At 36.8% G+C, this 19481-nt stretch overlaps 1 protein-coding gene across 2 annotated transcripts in view; it reads right to left on the bottom strand.

Annotated features, from left to right (window-relative positions):
• The window catches only part of LOC107725224 (zinc finger MYM-type protein 4-like), a 39436-nt gene that overhangs the window by 7675 nt on the left and 12280 nt on the right, over positions 1-19481 (bottom strand). Inside the window, exons 2-23 of one of the 2 annotated variants that reach the window (XM_016534417.1) lie at positions 17158-17205; positions 16804-17016; positions 16183-16281; positions 15948-16003; positions 14734-14904; positions 14574-14649; positions 13307-13724; positions 12206-12368; positions 9894-10100; positions 9502-9649; positions 9113-9228; positions 8492-8833; positions 8112-8262; positions 7209-7381; positions 6852-6996; positions 5456-5572; positions 5331-5374; positions 4097-4244; positions 3850-3980; positions 3632-3764; positions 2837-3028; positions 1976-2070 (exon numbers count right to left, since the gene is read on the bottom strand). In XM_016534417.1, coding sequence (XP_016389903.1) covers positions 1976-2070; positions 2837-3028; positions 3632-3764; positions 3850-3980; positions 4097-4244; positions 5331-5374; positions 5456-5572; positions 6852-6996; positions 7209-7381; positions 8112-8262; positions 8492-8833; positions 9113-9228; positions 9502-9649; positions 9894-10100; positions 12206-12368; positions 13307-13724; positions 14574-14649; positions 14734-14904; positions 15948-16003; positions 16183-16281; positions 16804-17016; positions 17158-17173 — 3354 coding nt within the window. In that variant the 5' untranslated portion in view covers positions 17174-17205. The remainder of the gene's footprint in view (positions 1-1975; positions 2071-2836; positions 3029-3631; positions 3765-3849; positions 3981-4096; positions 4245-5330; positions 5375-5455; positions 5573-6851; positions 6997-7208; positions 7382-8111; positions 8263-8491; positions 8834-9112; positions 9229-9501; positions 9650-9893; positions 10101-12205; positions 12369-13306; positions 13725-14573; positions 14650-14733; positions 14905-15947; positions 16004-16182; positions 16282-16803; positions 17017-17157; positions 17206-19481) is intronic. The other variant, XM_016534425.1, reaches the window with a different exon arrangement.

The raw sequence follows: 19481 nt of genomic DNA, 5'->3' as shown, positions 1-19481 counted from the left end.
AACCTGTGCAAGCACGGCTTTTAATGGTAGGCCTATCTTTTTTGTTTGTCGTTGTCTCATACTTTTAGATATGCTGTTATTTGTAAATGCTACTGCTTATATTAGCTTTTAATATACGATTTTATCCTGATTAAAGCTTTAATACAGTACGGCAACTGCACGCGCGTCCATGTTTAACACTTCTCATAGCTATGTGAAAATAAGTGTATAAATGGAACAGAGCTGAGCTAATGATCTGAATGAGAGAGAGAGAGAGATGCCGAGCATGGCCTCGACCCCTTCTTGCGTGTTCCCAGGGGCGGGGTTTATCTGGGTTTGTGATGTCACGAACCCGGGAAGTAACTTGTTGTAGTCCCTACCAGCCGTTTTTGTAGGCACGAAACCGTCAGAACCGTCAAAAGACGATATCTCCGTTTGCACTGAACTTTCAGCTTCGTAACTTGGCAGATATTGTTTATGCTCAAACAGCAACATTACACACGAACTAATGTTAAAAAAGTGAAATCGCAAATCAACCACCCCTTTAATCATTAAAAATCATTCACATTTCGATTTTTTTCTTCGCTCATTTTACTTGTGGTGTAACTAGTACAAGAAACGAGAATAAAAATAATGACCAATTCTTCCTAGATTAAGCTAAGCTCACACAGAAATTGGAGCCGGTATTTTAAGCTCTGAAAAAGGAGGAGTTTTATTTCTGTCAGTAACCCAGTAAAGCTCTGTAATGAGCGACGGTCTGTAGGGGATGATGGGACTATGACATCTAAATGTGTCATTTCAGCACACGACACACACCTAAATAAGAAGTGTTAAAAGGAATGGATCACCCACAAATGAAATGTTATTAGAGTTCATCTGTTTCACAGAAGAAAGAAATCCTACAGGTTAAGAATTACATGAAGGTGAGTAAGTGTCATTTATGACAATTGTCATTTTTTGGTGAACTATCAGTTTAATGAAGACTTTAATTTACCTTCATTTTGTTTCATAGCATATCCAAAACCAGGGCTGGATTCATATTTTTCTTAGAGCTTTTTGATTCATTTTTCAGCCAATATGGCATGAACAATACTGCTTATTTCCAAGGATAACAGTGACATTATTTATCCAATTAAATATTTTATTGAATTAATTTAGCCAGATGTACAGATTCCTCTGACTGATTTCATTTCATTCTGGTTCATTAAATGGTCCACAACATTCAAAATTTAATAGGAATCCAACTTTTTTGTTTATGTCCACAGTCCACAAATGATCCCAATTTTCGACAACAGCTATTACACTTGCTCATCTTCATGTGAACGAACTTCAATGGTTTATTGCACAACGTCTTGTATAACCAGAGATACATCTCTCTATAGAACTTTCCACAAGTTTTCTATGTACAACAAAACAGCCTTGTGATTTGCCATTGACAAATGAATAACATCAATACCTATATCTGCCAAGCGCAAATCATTTTTAAAATGACCAGTCAAAAATGTAAACTACCAATACATGACAATGCAAGAAATTATACAAATGTTTTGGAACATTTAACAGTCCTGAATCTTGACAACAGATACAGCCAAATGATCCTAAATGTTAAAAACTTTTTTTAAAATCTAAGCTTTCTAGAAAGAAATAGTCTCTCTGCAGTTAGTGTGCTCCTATCTATATACTGATCAACTTGTCATTTGACATGAATTGAGTCTTTACCAAACCATACACTTTCAGAACCATTATGATAACTAATTCAAGTGGAAAACAAGACATTTAAGACTGCTAAACTTTTCATTTGGGAGACTTCATATTTGGACAAGAGACTTTGGAAACACTTCAGTCTTGATCGTTCATCTAAAAGTTGGGAATCAACCCACTTCACACTTCAAACTTCCAAACTGCAAAAAGACTCTGGCCGATTCTCTGTCGTTCTGTCGCTCATGACAAATGTCTTTTCAATAAGCCAGGAATCTGATTCAGTCAGATTACATACCCTTTTCCTGGGAGTGTGGCTGTCTCTGCCCCTCTTACGTCTCTTCAGCGTCAATACCAGTCTGTTCTCTTTAGCTGATCCAGGGTCAGCTGATGCTGTCAAAATGACAATGTGTGTTATAATTTTGGGAGATTTTACACATTATAAAAACACAAAATCTGTTAAAATTACGAGTTTTAACGCAAGAGATCAAAGTTGTGTAATGTCATTAAATCACATCTTAGTAGCATCAGGGACATTTCATGCACTGCAGTCCAAAAATATCACTTGTTTTTTAATCAAATATCATCAAAACACATCAAGAATGAACTATTACCCACATTTGTTCAAAAATGAATGAAAAGAGCATCAGGACATGCTATAAATGAATGCTAAGTCCATAAAGTGCTGGAAAAATGAAAAAGTAATTATTTTAAGTTAGCACCGAGTTATATATACAAAAAGCTAAATATACACAAAAAGCACAAATCATTAAGATGTTGGCATGTTTAAAGGGGTCATATGATGCAATTTAAATTTTTCCTTATGGTAAGGGGCGTAACATTTCCGTCACACGCTTGAGGTATTCGGCCAATCATAACGCACTGGATAGCTGGCTAATCAGAGCACACCTCGCTTTTCAGACTGATGAGCTTTGTAAAAATCGACGCGTTTCAGAAAGGCGGGGCATAGAGGAGAAACAATAATGTGGAAAATAATGTGTTTTTTTAACCTTAAATCGCATAAACACATTTCATTACACCAAATACACAAAATAATGTTCTTTTTAGCAGCATCATATGACCCCTTTAACTAAAGAAAAAAATAACAGATTGCAACTAAATATTTTAATCAATTAACATTTCTTAAATCGTAACTTACAGCGAGGAAAATCATTTTCCAGATCTGGCTGCTCTGATGACAAAGACGTGGTCGGAGCAGCTACCGGCTCCTCTAGTTCCGTCGATGGCACCAGTGGCTTCACGTTGACTCCAGGATCCTCAGTATCTGCCCAGCTGAAGGGTGTTGATCTGGCCTCTGACTCCAAATCACCACTGTAAGTGCTGCCCTGGTCTGAGCAAGACAATAATCCTCATACAATCAAATACTGAAGTACTTACTGTAAAGTTACGAAGCTACGAGAATACTTTTTTACGCAAAGAAAAAAAAAATAACGACTTTATTCCACATTTTCGTATCTACTGCGTCACTTTGGACGCGGGTTCACGACAGTATCATGACGCGAGCGTGTGGCCCAGATCCGGCGTGATGATGTCATTACACCGGATCTGGGTCAGCGCTGCCACACGCTCACAATAAAGTCGTTATTTTTGTTTTCTTTGCGCACAAAAGTATTCTCGTAGCTTAGTAACTTTACAGTTGAACCACTGATGTCACACGGACTACTTTGTCGATCATCTAGGTACTTTTCTGGGCCTTGAGTGTGGTAGTTACCTTGCTGTCTATGGGAGGGTCAGAGAGCCCTCATATTTCATCAAAAATATCTTAAATTGTGTTCCGAAGATGAACGAAGGTCTTACGGGTTTGGAACAACACGAGGGTGAGTAATTAATGACAGAATTTTCATTTTTGGGTGAACTAACCCTTTAAGGAGTTTATCTGGATAGAAATGTTTGGATAAGTAAAAAGTCCAATAGTAATAAAATGTTTATGCACCGTGTGACGCAAGCTTGTCTTTTCCCTTCTCCACATCATCGTCTTCCACTGAGCTCTGAGCAGGCAGGCTACATTTAGTGTCTTTCTGTTCGGCAGAGTCTTGAGATCCAGGGATGACCATGGGAACAGGCACCTGGGAGGTAACAGCACAAAATGATTCAAGATGAGCTTTAAACTATAGCACAGAATAATTGTAGGTAATTACAAAGATGACATACCGGTAGAGGTAGGCCCAGTGGAAAGGGTGTGTACTGGGTGTATAGATGCATTGGGACTGGGATGTAGATTGGCATCGGAATGGGCACCGGCACTGGCACCAGCTTCACTTTCTCTCCATTTTCATCAATCACTGAGGACGTAGAAAGTGTAAATGCAATATGTCATTTCAACATATTTTACATTGTTTATGACAGTACGGCATAAGGACTTCTGGCAGGCGTGACCGTAAAAGTGAGGCAGACAGACCTGTTTGGCACAGATTTGGAGGAATTGGAGGCTCAGGCTGACACTGGACGCCTTGCTCTTCAGTAATAGGTCTGCACATGAGAGCTTTGTTCTTCAACATTCTTCGATATGGAATACCAGCCACTGCAGCATCGGTTTGTGTGCTGGCCTATTAGAAAAATCATTACATGTAAGGGCTAAAAACAAAAACATCATATTTTGACAAAAAGAAGCACATAATACAAAGTTTTTATGAAACCAAAATTTCAGTCGCCAATAGCAATACCAAAACTTAATTTATTTATTTATTTATGATTTAACGCCATGTCAGCAGCAGTGGCTATATTCATGGCAAGAGGAAACATTTCAATTTCACAATTCAGTCATATATATCATTTCAAAACAATTATATAACAGTTTTGTTTGAAAATTATATATATAAATAAATAACTATGTACAAATATACAAAAACATACATATAATAAAAATAATAACAAGAACAAAAGTAATAAGAACAATTATATAAAGTCTTTCAGCTTAATGCATGACGAAAAAAATTAAATCGTCCCAGGAGAATTACCAAAATAATTATGTGTTTTATTTGAATTGTTTTATTTACTTTGTAATTGTAAAAAGTTTTGCTCCTTAGTTATTTTAACTTTTATTTCAGTCACCTTTGATAAATGCATCTTTACATTCACTACTATTCAAAAGTTTGGGGCATTTCTAGTCTCCAATATTTAATAAAAAATACAGTAAAAACAGTGATATTATCACAATTCAAAATAGCAGTTTTCTATTTTAAAATATTCTAAAACATAAATTACTCCTGTGATGCAAAGCTGAATTTTCAGCACCACTACTCTAGTCTTCAGTGCCACATGATCCTTCAGAAATTATTCTTATATGCTGATTTAGTGCTCAGGTAACATTTCTTATTTGAAGGAGATTTCTCTATACTCAATGTGTAAAGCACATTGAGTATAGAGAAAAGTGCCATATAAATGTAACAAATTAATTAATACAGTTGTGCTGCTTAATATTGTTTTTTTTTTGCAGGCTTCTATGAGAAATGCAAAGTTCAAATTAAATAGATTAATTTAAAATAAAAATCTTTTGCAACATTATAAATACGTTTACTGATAAAATTGAATGCATCCTTCCTGAATGCTTCTTGCAGAAAAGTAAAAAAAAAACAACAGTAGTGTGTACGTTATACAACCCTTTGTAACACAATGTGTGCATCAGTACTTACTTCACCAATGTTTTTTGAGCTGGCATTTGAGGTAGGTAGAGCTCCTGCAAAGAAAATTAATACAATTAAAACAAATTAAAAGATTTTGCAGTTTGATATCACTTAAAGACACATCGAAGAAATACCTGTGAGAGCAGTATTTCCCGGTAATGTGGAGGCCAGCGACACCACACCACCAATTACAGGCATGTCTTTCGACAGAGATAATGGAGCTTGAACTGTAGTGGTGTTAGACACAGTACCTTCAATGATGATGCAACAAGAGTGAGTCCATCTCATAATAAAACCAGTTTTGATCATGAAATTTTACAGTACATATGACATTAAACCAGAAGTGCCCAAACTCGGTCCTGGTCGCAACCAGGAAATACGCATTTCAGTGACAAAGGCATAGCTAGCTAGCAAACTGTGTAGGCTGTGTTACTAACGGTACTGACAACCCGCGATTGAGCAGGTGAACTGATGCGAATGTGCTCTAGTTATAGTGTTAGGGGAGGGGCCATGGCTTGGGAGCTCCAGTGCGTCTAAACTCTGCAGGACACCAGCCCTCCAGGACCGAGTTTGGGCACCCCTGCATTAAACTCTTGAATCTTGAATTTGTTAAAGTCCCTGTAAAGGCAATATTAAATGTGTTCTGAGTTTGTCACACCACAGAAAAATTTATTTTTAACCACTCAGCCAAATTTGAATGATGAAAAAAATCCGCCAAGTCAATAAAATAAGTGATCAAAATCTTGAAAAAATGGGCGGTATCCTCTGCTCTCAAACGCTGGGGGCGTGTCCGGACGGGAGGATGAAGGCCGAGGCGGGAAATAGTCGGTTCGGCCCCATTTACCAGTAACAGCGGATTATCAGTGAATCCCAGTTGTCTCCGATGAAAGTTTATAAATTTATCCGGTGTAAAATGATCACTGCAGAGGCGGGTTTTGGTGGTGATCCTCAGCTCTCCATCAAGGTGGCTCTTCACAAAATTAATCCAACTCTTTTTGATATAATCATTATTAGGAAATTTAAATAAGGACACCGAGCTGTTTTGTATGTTATCGCAACCAGGAAATACGCATTTCAGTGACAAAGGCATAGCTAGCTAGCTGTGTGTGTGTAGGCTGTGTGTTACTAACGGTACTGACAACTCGCGATTGAGCGGGTGAACTGATGCGAATGTGCTCTAGTTATAGTGTTAGGGGAGGGGCCATGGCTCGGGGGCTCCAGTGCGTCATCGAACCCCCTTTTTAGCCCCGCCCAAAAAATCCTGAACACAGAATTGGTGAAAAACTGTTTAACGGTCTAACTCCACTATTCAGTACTACATAGTTCACAGTGTTTGTAATATGTTTCAGCAATACATTTGTAACATTTATAATGCATTCAGAAACAATTCTCAGAATTGACTTTACAGGGACTTTAAGGGTCTTTATCAACAGGTTTCACTCCGCTAAATAAATAAATGTGTTAAACACAATGTCAACTGGTAGCCCTACTACCGGTATATAGTTTTAGATCAGTTTTACATATGACTACCATTGCTTGCTGGCTGATGAGGGGTAATGCACTTTGAACAGAACTGCTGCAAACAGGACAGGTTACAGAAGTGTCTTGTTGTTCCATCCCAGACGAGGCTTTCCTTTAGTGAGCCCTGATTCTTACAGCCATGACACTTGGCCATCTGACATAAATTCATGCAGGAATGAAGCAAAAATGAGTAACAATTTAAAAAAGGGTATGAAGAATTCAACAGTGTATATCTTGCATACAAAAGCAAACACTGACGATCAGTTCGCAATATAATTTTAACCCCAACCAAAGAGATGATAGTAAGGCTTTCTTAAAGAAATAAAGAACAGCAACAGCTAAAATCCCAAATAAATGTTCTCTAACCTCATAAAAGAGCACTGTGTAGAGAGACATGCACTCCTCTGTGCAAAACTCCTCAAGTTTGCCCCCAAAGAAGTTCTGAATGGTTTTGTGGGTCATGTTTTGACAGTAGGCACAAACCCTGCATTGACCTCCATGTCGTTTGGCAAGGTCATGCTTGAAAAGCAGTTTACAGCCTATAAAAGAAGAAAGAATGAATGAAAGACAAATGAATGTATGCGGAAAAGTGAGGCATAAACACCAACCATTATCAAGTTCTCAACTTGATTTTCTTCACGTTTTTACATTGTATATTAAGTGGCCACCCAAAACATGAACTAAATTGTTTATTGTAAGCAAGTAAATGAAAACGTTCCAAGAAATGTAATAATATTAATGTGAATTGCATAAGCCCAATAATAAGCAAAACAATTAAGATCACATGAGCAGAACAGAACAAATGCCATTTTGTTTTTGTGACCCAATGGTAAAAAACTGCACACGACGTAGGAAAAAATATATATTGTGGCCATGAATTAAGAATTCATTCCCACAACTTCGTGGTCATGATTTACTAATTCATCACCTCTTTTGTGTTAAATCATGGCCACAATTTACTAATTCTTTCCCGCGTCGTAGTACATTGTTGCCACAATTTTCCAATTGTTCCCTCATTTTGATTAAACAAAAATGAGTGAACAAATTAGCAAATTGTGGCCACAATTTACAACAACAAGGGAACAAATTAATTCAATGTGGCCACGATTTACTAAAACGAGGGAACAAATTAGTAAATCATGGCCACTGTAGTAGAAACCAGTTCTTAATTTGTGGCCATGATATAAAAAAATGTTTTCTCCACATGTCATGTGTGGGGCTCCATAAAGAATCACATATGTAAGAATCAAGTAAAGATGTTTCACAAACCTTCACAACAGAAAGATCTCGGCTGCTTTTCGTATGTGATGATGTCTTTGACAACTTTCTCTATTTTGCAGTACTCGCACAAAGCTTTCACGTTGCTTTCCCTCTTGTATGTGTCGCAACACGCTCGAGAACAGAACAACCCTGCGTGAACCTAAAAGAAGGAAAAAAGTTTTTACAATATTTTTGAAGAACTACAAAGAATAATTTCACTAAATAATTAACTATCTGGCCAATATTGTCTGAAGCTTGTTATTACAGAGGTGTTGTATAAAAGTAACATCACGCTTGCAATTGCGCTGTTGTTCTGAGTATTAGTACGGCTGTGATTCAGCCACCGATTCAGTCACTCTCGCTCATGTGACTGTTTTTGGAAGCCATACCTTGAACTGGAAAACCTCAGGCTTTGAGCTGAACTGATTCTGGCACTGTTTGCACGTCAGCCGTACTGTGTCAGAGGACAAGGGAGGCTTGATTGGCCATTGCTGCTGGGTGTCTTGTGAGTTAACCACTCTAGGAGCTGGCACGTAAGTTGGAACCGGATTTTGATTGGATGGTGTTACAAAAGGTGGGGGAGGGTTGTGATTTGGGCCAGGAACACTGGATGAAGTTTGAGTGGGCTGGAGATGGTCGGTGGTGGGTCGAGGTGGTGCAGTGCTCGGAGGCTGAGGTCCATGTGAGTTTCCATTCATCTGGTTATGAGGTACGGATGCATTCAGTTTCTCCTATAGAGAAAAAAAAAGGAAAATTCACATCTGATTTAGTAAGACCAATATAATATGTGTGGAGGAAAGAGAGCAAATGAAGCTTTACACCTGTAAACGAGCAGGTGTATAGACTACACAAACTAACAATCTAATAATTCTTTTAACAACAAGGAACATGAGTATATATAATAATGTGGATGGAAACAATGTCCATCACATCACATTTATAAAAACATTTGTAAAATAATAATAATAATAATAATAAAGTACTGAAAATAGAGACAAACAATGCAACACCTGGAATTTGCCCACACAATCTAATGAGCAGAAGTTCCTGATGGACCCATCAGAAATGGCAAGGTGATACTGAGGAACGGCTACCTTCTTGCAAGTTGTGCATGGGAAAGAGGTGCCTAAAGAGCAGAGCAAGACAGATTAGCACAAGAAAACACTTTTTAGGTGAATCTCATAAAACCTCATCAAGAATAAGTCACACACTGCAATTAAAAAAAAAAAAAAATTTATTTTAAAAATAATTAATCTAACTTTGAAATAATTTATTAAATTGTTTTGAATCATTTATATTTTTACTAAAACAAAGTATTTTTTTAGACACTGAAGACAACTGATTAACAATTTTTTTATAATTGAAAAAAAAATGAAGTTATGAAATTTCAAATATTTACCTGTCAAACTGGGAGATGCTTGACTCAAGGCCACACATCTTTGAGAGCAGAAGAATTCTGTGACACCCTGTATGTTTGTCCCTTCCATCATGTGTTCAATATTTTTGACGTCTTGGCAGTAGGGACAGTGAAGCCTCTTGCCACTTTTCTGCAACACAGTGAGAAAGACAACAGCTTTAAATCCACAAAATTATTTTGTTTTTAAAACATGTATTTTGGCCTTTTCACTTCTATTGACTGCAAAGTTATAGCAGAAAAGAAATGGGATCGGGAGACAAGTCAAATTCAAATCTGCATATCCCACGGGACGTAAAAATGAATGAATCAGACCATGAATAACAAACACAGCTTGAGCAGAGAACAGCAAGTTCATTCGGGTTATGTTGGGGTACCTGTTTGTAATTGGCGATGCATTCGGTGCGGCAGAACTTTTTAATACTATCTTCTATCTGAACCAGGTGATAGTTTCCTGAGGCTGTACAGTTGCCACAGTTCTCGCAGTAGCTCATGTAGAGGTTTCTGGAGGATCTGAAGCGTGCAAAGCATTCATCGCTGCACAGCTTGTGCACAGCACCCAGATGAGTCACTTCATGCTGAATCTGTAAAGCAAAGAAAAACAGTGCATGTCTTAAACACAGCATTTCACTGAATGGATTCCAGGCTGCATTGACATTCTATGACCTTGCAGTGGGCTAAAGAGATATTTACAGAAGAATTGTGTGACAGTTTTCAGCATCTCGCATCATAAGTGTAGAGTTAAGACAGCATGTCACGTTAGAGTCAGAGGACAATTATATATTTCTTTCTACTTGCCGCGGTAGTTTTCCTCTTTCATTCTCGCGAATGTGTATGTTCCTCCAGACACGTGTGTGAGCACAGCGCTGCAACAGCTGGCTGAACAAATAACTGAAATGGAGCAAAGGTACCCAGATCTTCAATAGATCACTGAAGCTGTGTGTATTCCTCTCCTACTTCAAACGCTCCATCATTCCAGTCCCCAGTCCCAAAATCACTGGACTTGACGACTACAGACGCTCTGTGGTCATGAAGTCTTTTGAGAGGCTCTCACGTTCAGCACTGGTGCCCCCCAGGGATGTGTGCTCTCCCCACTGCTCTTCTCCATGTATACAAATGACTGCACCTCAAAAGACCCCTCTGTCAAGCTCCTGAAATTTGATAGATGACACTAGATGACACTACCATCTAAACACTACCATCATACACAACGGAGACGAGTCTGCTTACAGACAGGTGGTTAAAGAGATGGCTGTCTGGTGCAGTCAGAACAACCTGGAGCTGAACACGCTCAAAACAGTGGAGATGATTGTGGACTTCAGGAGAAACCCCCCCGCATTCCCCCCACCTCACCATCATGATCAGCACTGTAGCAACAGTAGATTCATTCAGATTCCTGGGCACCAACATCTCTCGGGAACTGAAGGGGGGCACTCACATAGACTCCATTGCTAAAAAAGGTCCAGCAGAGGCTGTACTTCCTTCACCAACTGAGGAAATTCAACCCGCCACAGGAGCTGCTGAAACAGTTCTACTCGGCCATCACTGAGTCTGTCCTGTGTTTATCTATAACTGTCTGGTTTGGCTCAGCTACCAAATCAGACATCAAGAGACTACAACGGACAGTCAGTCAGGACTGCTGAGAAGATTATTGGTTCCCCCCCTGTCCAACCTCCAAGATCTTTACACCTCCAGAGTGAGGAAAAGGGCTAAAAAAAAATCACTTTGGCCCCCACACACCCAGCCCACTCTCTCTTTCAACTGTTTCCTTCTGGTCAGCGCTACAAAGCACCGACCACCAGAACAGCCAGGCACATTAACAGTTTATTTCCCACAGGCTATATTCATCCTGAACAATTAAAACTTTCATATCTATACATTGACCATTGTAACTGACACATTTATAGGCCTACATAGCATCTGAAAATTGTACATTTGTAAACTACATAAACTGTACACTTGTAAATAACATATCTGCACATTCATTAAAACAACTGTTTTTTTCTCTATATTTCAACTTCTGTATTATATCACATTCTTTAATTTTCTGTTTTTCTTATATTAGTGTTACATTTCATCTCTAATGTTTAATTCCTATGTATGTCTGCACTATCATGTATGTTTGCACTATGTCTGTACTTTCTTCTGCACTGGAAGCTCCTGTCGCCAAGACAAATTCCTTGTGTGTGTAAACATACTTAGCAAGGCAGCTTTCTGATTTTTGATATATGGCTTATTTTACCTTCTATGGTTTATTTATACTTCTCTGGTGAACATACTCAGTACATTTATGATTGTTAAGGTGGTAAATCTAAACTATTAAAAAAAACTCTTGGCTTCTCAAAAGCTTCTCAAATTGTGCAAGAGGCTCAATTAGCTCATAATGCAAGATAATGGCGCAAAAAAGCATTTTCAAGATAAGTGCCCCCCCTCAGGCAGGATTACACCATGTTGAGGGCCGTAATTCTCCCATGTCTTTTTTTAACTGTTTGTGAAAATAACATCTTGTACTCTTTATTCGGAAAACTGAATGCATTTCATCATAGTGTACTTACAAATAACCTACTTCACAATCTGCATTTATCATAAACAATCCAACCCCCATAAGGGAGTAACAAATTATTAAAAAATCAAAACAACAAAATGTTTGTTTCATCTAATTTTACATCGTGAATAAATTAAGCCTTACCTCTTTGACCAACTTACACATGCCGCATTGTGTATATAGATTTGGAGGTGAATCTTCATATCTGTTTTTATAAATACTTAGACAAGCTTGGCTGCAGAATTCCTTTAGTGTGTTCATAGAGCCCACGGGGATTGTTATCAAGTCCTTTAAATTGACAATGACCCTTTGAAACAATAAAGATATTATAAAAAATTATCACATACCATTTGTATAATTGCATTAAATTACGCATAACCAAATATTTGAAACATTATCAATATTATATAATCAATTTCCACATTTTTTTCTAGGTAGCTGTTCTGTCTTAAAGTGATAGTTCATCCAAAAAAAAAATTTCTGTCACTATTCACTTTTTTTTTTTTTCATTCCAAATTCTAATTTTTTTTCCCTGGAACATAATAGTAATTGTTTAGATTTTCTCAGCTGTTGTATTCCACACAACATGATCTCCAAAAATGACTATGGATCACTATGGATCAGATTTTACTAAAAGCATTAAAGCATTTTGGCATTAAAAAAACTACTGTCAGGATTTACTAATGAAAAAGCAGCAACGAAAAGGCTTGGACACGATTTTTTTTATTTTTGCAGCTGACCTTATTGCATGTGCATTTGTAGGAGTGTCCCTTTTAATTAATGGGAGGAGAGTATTTAAATAAATCATGCAATGTGATTTACTAAGGTGATTTACTTAAGGTTAAAGCCCTGCTCTTGGGAGTTTGCGATGGTCATTATGAAAATAAGCTGGCTGTGTTTATTAATTTGCACATTGTCAGAAGGTCACCTGCAGAACTTTCCACTCCCATTGGCCTTTTTATGGAATTGGGAGATGCATTTGCTCCGTTTAGTAAATCTGGCCCTATACGTTTTCATTGTACGGAAAAGAGCAACTTAGATTTTTTGATTAACTTCATTTGTGTTCCACAGAAGAAAGACTATAGGTTTGGAACAACATGAGGGTGAGTAAATAACAAATAACAATTTTGGGGTAAACTATTCCTTTAACACATTTTTTCAGTTATCTATACAATTAATAAAGTGACAGAAGATGGATTCATTATATAGTAAACAACAAAGTATATATAAATCATTAGAACTCACTTAAGGCAGAGGTGGCAGGTTTTCTTAGGGGCAATAATGGGGGTAAACTGAACTGAGGGTAAACTGAAACTAGTTAGACACACGGTGGAGCAAAACAGCTGGTTGGAGCCTTTTCGCTGGAATGCCGTTTGACCTTTCTGGAGGACTTTAGAACAGCCTGAGCAGCAGATCCTCACTGTGGGTGGAGGAGCATGGACCTGGGGTGGCTGGGGAGGAGGCTGTAGGTGAGTTTGGGGCATCATGGGCGGCTGCATTCGGGAGTGAGTCTGGAATTGAGGATGCATCTGGGTCTTGGGCTGCAGCCGGAGCTGAAGCTGAGTTTGGGATTGCACTGGCAGAAGTAAAGTAGTTCCTCTGAGTGTAGCAGCATTATGGGACATTACTGAGAATGAAGATGCATGGGAGGATGCCATAGATGCTGTATGAAATAACAAAAGTTGTTAAGTTTGATTAATTTCTGTGAATCAGTTCAAAGGGTCAGTTTCAAAAAATGGATTCAAAACTAATTTCTATGCACATAAATGTTTTAGAAAGAATACGTACACTATCTTTGAAAAGACTGGGGCGAGTATGATTTTTTTTAAAGAGTAAGAGATTTTTATGTTTACTAAGGCTGCATTTAATTGATCGAAAAATATAGTAATATTCTGAAATACCGTTACAATTTTAACTGTACGCTATTGTAATTATCAGCAGCAAGTCTTCAGTGTCACACGATCCTTCAAGTAACATTTCTAATTATTATCACGGTTGAAAACTGCTTTGCTGCTTAATATTATGGTGGAGAACCATGATAAAGATTTTTCAGTATTCTTTGATTGAAAGTTCAAAAGAACAGCATTTATTTCTAATAGAAATCATAAAGTCACTTTTGAGCAATTTAATGCGCCCTTGCAGAATAAAAGTATTAATTTCTTAAAAAAAAAAAAAATTTCCACAGTATAGGTAAATATTTTTGATTATTACATGACTTGATTTTTTTTAGAACATTTTACTTGCATCTTGAAAGTTGTTTCATTAAACATTTGCTTTAGATATTAATCTATTTTGCTTTAATGGCTGGTTGGTGAAATTTTGGTTTCTTAGAACGGAATTTTTTTTTTTGAAGCAAATACATTAATATTGAGATCTTTATCGACCATCATCAAAAAGCTGAAAATTACTGATATAATCACCCAGACCTCATGTCACACAGTTATTAGTGACAGTAACAGTAAAGCTGATGGTAAACAGTAACGTGATGAAAGTGAAATCTTTATGCACTCACCAGAAACTGCATCACTGCTGTGTCCACTGACAGAGAAAACAGAGCTAATCCTCAGTTCATCTGATGCAGAGGAGGCCTGAAATGATTCAAAAGTCATTTATTACATATGACGTATGTTTTTACAACAAATTGAACAGCACAGAACAAGACTAAATCTTACCTCATTCTCATTATTTTCAGAACTGTCAAGCTCCTGTTTAATACGGCTCATGTCGGACTGGGGCATTAATGCTTTATCATATTCTTCATCAATAGGCTCATCCTTAATTCTTATTACAGTTGAGTAACTTGTTTCTCTGTCTGTGCATTCAGAAGGAGGCTCCGGCTGTAACTAGGAACAAAAAGCACTATAATCAAACATCACAGACCTATTTAACACTGGAACAACACCACTAACAAGCAGCCAAAATTGTGAAATAGGAATAAAACTATCCATCCCCTTCGACCACATACACTCAGCAGCCACTTCATTGGGCCCACCAGTACATGCTCGCTAATGCAAATGTCCTTCAGCAGCCTGCCAAGTAGAATTTAAAGGAATATTATACCCAAAATTGAAAATTTGCTTAAAATTTACTCATCTCTCTGGCCATCCAAGATGTAGAGTTTGTTTCTTCATTGAAACAGATTTGGAGAAATTTAGCATTACATAATTCGCTCACCAATGGATCTTCTACAGTGAATGGGTGCCGTAAGAATGAGAGTCCAAACAGCTGATAAAAGCATCACAATAATAAACATGACTCCAGTCCATCAATTAATGTCTTGTGAAGCTAAATCCACATAAATCAATCATTAAGGCGTTTTATTTTTAAACCGTCACTTCCAGCCTCTGAAGTACTCCGAAAATCCACCAACAGAACTGTTTTCACTTGTAAATTGTGCTTGATCTGTGAATATTTCTCTCCTTACTCAAACGAGATAACTTTTTCACTGGAAAAAGTGATATTATGGATAGAGATATTTTAGCCAGAAACAATAGGTTAAAATGAAAAATGCCTTAATGATGTATTTGTTTCTTATATACACACAGCTTTTCACTTCACAAGACATTAACTGATCAACCAAAGTCGTGTGGATTACTGTGATGTTTTTATCAGCTGTTTGGACTCATTCACTGCAGAGGATCCATTGGTGAGCAAGTGATGTAATGCTGAATTTCTCCAAATCTGTTCCTAAGAAGAAACAATCTCATTTACATCTTGGATGGCATGACGGTGAATACATTTTCAGCAAATTTTCATTTTTGGGTGCACTATTCCTTTAAGATGTTTTGGGAGCAAAAGTGGGTCAATATTTTAGAACTAATAAAGTGGCCACTGAGTGCCCATTTCTATTAACACACCGTGTCAATGTTTTTTCACTTATACTTACATTAGCATCACTTCGCGATGACTCAATTCTAAGTTCAGACTGTACGTCTTGGATATCTGACAGAGGAGGACAAAAGTAGCATTTTCACATATGCAGTTCCATAATTCTCTTAACATGGCGTCCAGCTCATCATAAAACCAGTGTACTTATACCAGAGTAAATTATTCAGGGGAAAAAAAACCCAGCAGAATTACTGAAAATAAATTCTATTTAGAATAATTTCATTTTGTTTTACCTATAATAGTGTCTGATAAAGGGGTCATGGGGGTGTCCTCAGAAACCTTCGCTCGTTCCTCATCCATTTCTGAAGAGCCATTGATAGATGAGCTGTTCTCTTCCGTAGTCAAAAAGGATCCCAATTTTAAAAGAGTCCAGATAAGTTAAACTACATTCTGATTTATAGTTAACTCACATTAAAGAACCATTTCCTTTAAAAACCAAATAATGATTTACTGCATAATTATATTAGAATGGGTCTCATTCACTAATAATGGCATGGATTACTTTGTATTTATACGCACAGTTGAAATCGTCACAAAAAACAATCTGACTAATTCACAACTCGTGTATATGCACATACAATTGTTCTTAACCCCATTCCAATGTTAATGAATTTGGACTATTTTATACAGACCCAATATTGCGTGTGGTTTCAGTTGTTCCTAAATTTTTTCGCAACTAAAAATTTTAGTATGAAAGTTATAGGTGAATTATGATTTGTTTGTGAAAATCTCTACGCAGATTTCATGCACAAATTTGTGTCTACACACACTTGGTCTATCAGACCTAAGTATGTATGTTTAGCAAACCTTTTAGCATATGACAGTTTGCTCAGTAAATTCATTTTCAAACTCACCTGCATCTGCACAACTAGTTGGCACTCCATCTTGACTTTCGTTTTTATCATCGCTGTTCCTTTCCATCTGTTCCAAAGCTTTCTGAGCAAAGCTACTGTCAATTTCCCAGTCATCTTCATCTGTTCCAAAGACTGGAAGTCCATCAAGCTCATCATCCACTGGCTGACCACCGCTGCTCTCACCCTGATCAGCAGATGTTGTGATTTCAAGCTCTAAAGGATATATATAAAAAACAAAGATGATTTAATACACCAACATGCAAGATGAAACTAATAAAAACGGACTAAAAGAAACACCAAATGGAGTTCCAAGTGGAGTAAACTGAAGTGAAATTGAGGTATTTGGTTTCTTACCTGATGACTGGTCCATCTGGCCAGATCCGCTAACAGAGCGCTGACTTTCTAGAATTCAAAAGACATGGAAGGAGTGAAATTTTTAGTTTTGGTATCAACACACCGAAAAAAGCAAATAAAATTTAAGGAACAAAAGGTCAGTTGACATAACATAAACTTCTTTTGTTGTGATTGCAGCATGAAATTGACATTTTCATGCAGAAAAACGCAGACTTTAATTCCCAAATCAAATGTATTTACAAAACACATTTCATATTACAGAATAGTAATTTTACATTCACAAGAGGAAAAAAACATTCATTTGTCAAGACAATTGAAATAATATAAACATGTTAAAATGAAACTGTCTGTTTTATACATATAACTGAAACGTACCAGCTGCATTTACGGTAAACTTCATATTTCAAATAAACAGCAAAACAAAATTAGAGCTGGCAACCAACATGGAATGAGTAAAATGTGTGTTTGCAAGTGTGGGTGAGCAATAGAGAGATCTCTGGCCACCTATTCAGTACATGCAGACCTGAAAAGTAAAAAAACAAACAAACAAAGATGTCAAAATGTTAGCATATTAATTCATGTACATGATCCACACATAAAGTAATGCTTTTCTTGTGTACAATGGCCTCTGGCTAAGAAATTATGCCTACACTTTTTCATTTAATATTATGAAATTACTTTCACGTATTTAAAGGGTTAGTTCACCCAAAAATGAAAATTCTGTCATTAATTACTCACCCTCGTGTTGTTTCAAACCCGTAAGACCTTCGTTCATCTTCAGAACACAATTTAAGATATTTTTGATGAAATCTGAGGGCTCTCTGACCCTTCCATAGACAGCAAGGTAACTACCACGTTCAAGGTCCAGAAAAGTACCAAGATGATCGACAAAGTAGTCTGTGTGACATCAGTGGTTCAACTGTAAAGTTACGAAGCTACGAGAATACTTTTTTGTGCAAAGAAAACAAAAATAACGACTTTATTCCACATTTTCGTTTCTACTGCGTCACTTGTGGAAGCGCGTTCACGACAGTATCATGACACGAGCGTGTGGCGGCACCGGCGCTGACCGGCATAATGATAAAATTTTTTGCATCATCAAAAATATCTTAAATTGTGTTCCGAAGATGAACGAAGGTCTTACGGGTTTGGAACAACACGAGGGTGAGTAATTAATGACAGAATTTTCATTTTTGGGTGAACTAACCATTTAATGTATTCCTGTAATGGCAAAGCTAAATTTTCAGCAGTCATTACTCCAGTCTTCAGTGTCTCGTGAAAAGAAATCATGCTAACATGCTGATTTGGTGTTCAAGAAATAATTCTCATTATTATTAATGCTGAAATCAGTTGTGCTGCTTTCTATTTTTGTGGAAACCATGATCAATTTTTTTTGATGAACAAAGTTCAAAAGATATTTTGAACTTTGAGAAAATAAGTTTTTTGCTTTTTTTTTTCCTGGTATCTTTCAGAAACACAAACAACATGAATATTACATAAGATGACAACCTATGATAATTTAAGAAGTTAATTTCAAGTGTCAAGGCCCAATGACCTGACTCTTTGTGTATCACCACCTTTTTTTTCCATCTCAGAATTTCCTCCCTTCATTAAGCTTGTTAATTTTCTCTCCGTTTCTCTTTTTTCTTACTCTACTGATCATGTTTCAGGCTGACTGAAAAAAAACAAATGTTTACATTTCAAACAATTACTTTAGTTTTAACACTAATGCAGCTTTTTTAACAGAATTTTAATGGTATACATGTAATAGAATCCAAAGTCTATTTAAAGGTGAAGTATGTCATTTCTGTGCCACTGTTGTCTTTTGGGAACTCAAATAAATGAAATGTCAAACTTGACTTTTAATCTACTTTGACAGTTTTCACAAACAGTGACATCTTTATTTTAATAATACGGTGAAACTTACCCTTCTCTTAAGTCTTGTTGTTGAAAGTTGCATGCTTCTCTTCATTAAGGATCCCCAAGAAAACGGCAGTTTAAAAATAGATTGTCACTCTGCAGGACTTCATAATTAGCGACTATATAGCATAGACTTCTTTGCTTTGCATTATGCAATATATTAATTCATGAATAAATACAAATTATTTTTAATTTAATGATTTTTTCATTTAATTATGTATTACACGAGTTACATAAATATTTATTTTTAAGTAATCTGCCATCCATAAAAAGTATGCATTTAATGGTCAAAGTTAATAGATTATTGATTATTTTATTGACAATTATAGTGAGAGAAGACACGGGTAAGAATATATATATATATATATATATATATATATTCAACCTTTCAGGAAGCTCTGCTC

The sequence above is a fragment of the Sinocyclocheilus rhinocerous genome, unplaced genomic scaffold, assembly GCF_001515625.1.
Source record: "Sinocyclocheilus rhinocerous isolate Xijiao unplaced genomic scaffold, SAMN03320098_v1.1 scaffold1004, whole genome shotgun sequence".
In the NCBI taxonomy this organism is placed as follows: Eukaryota; Metazoa; Chordata; class Actinopteri; order Cypriniformes; family Cyprinidae; genus Sinocyclocheilus; species Sinocyclocheilus rhinocerous.
This window is presented reverse-complemented; position numbering and strand designations above follow the sequence as displayed.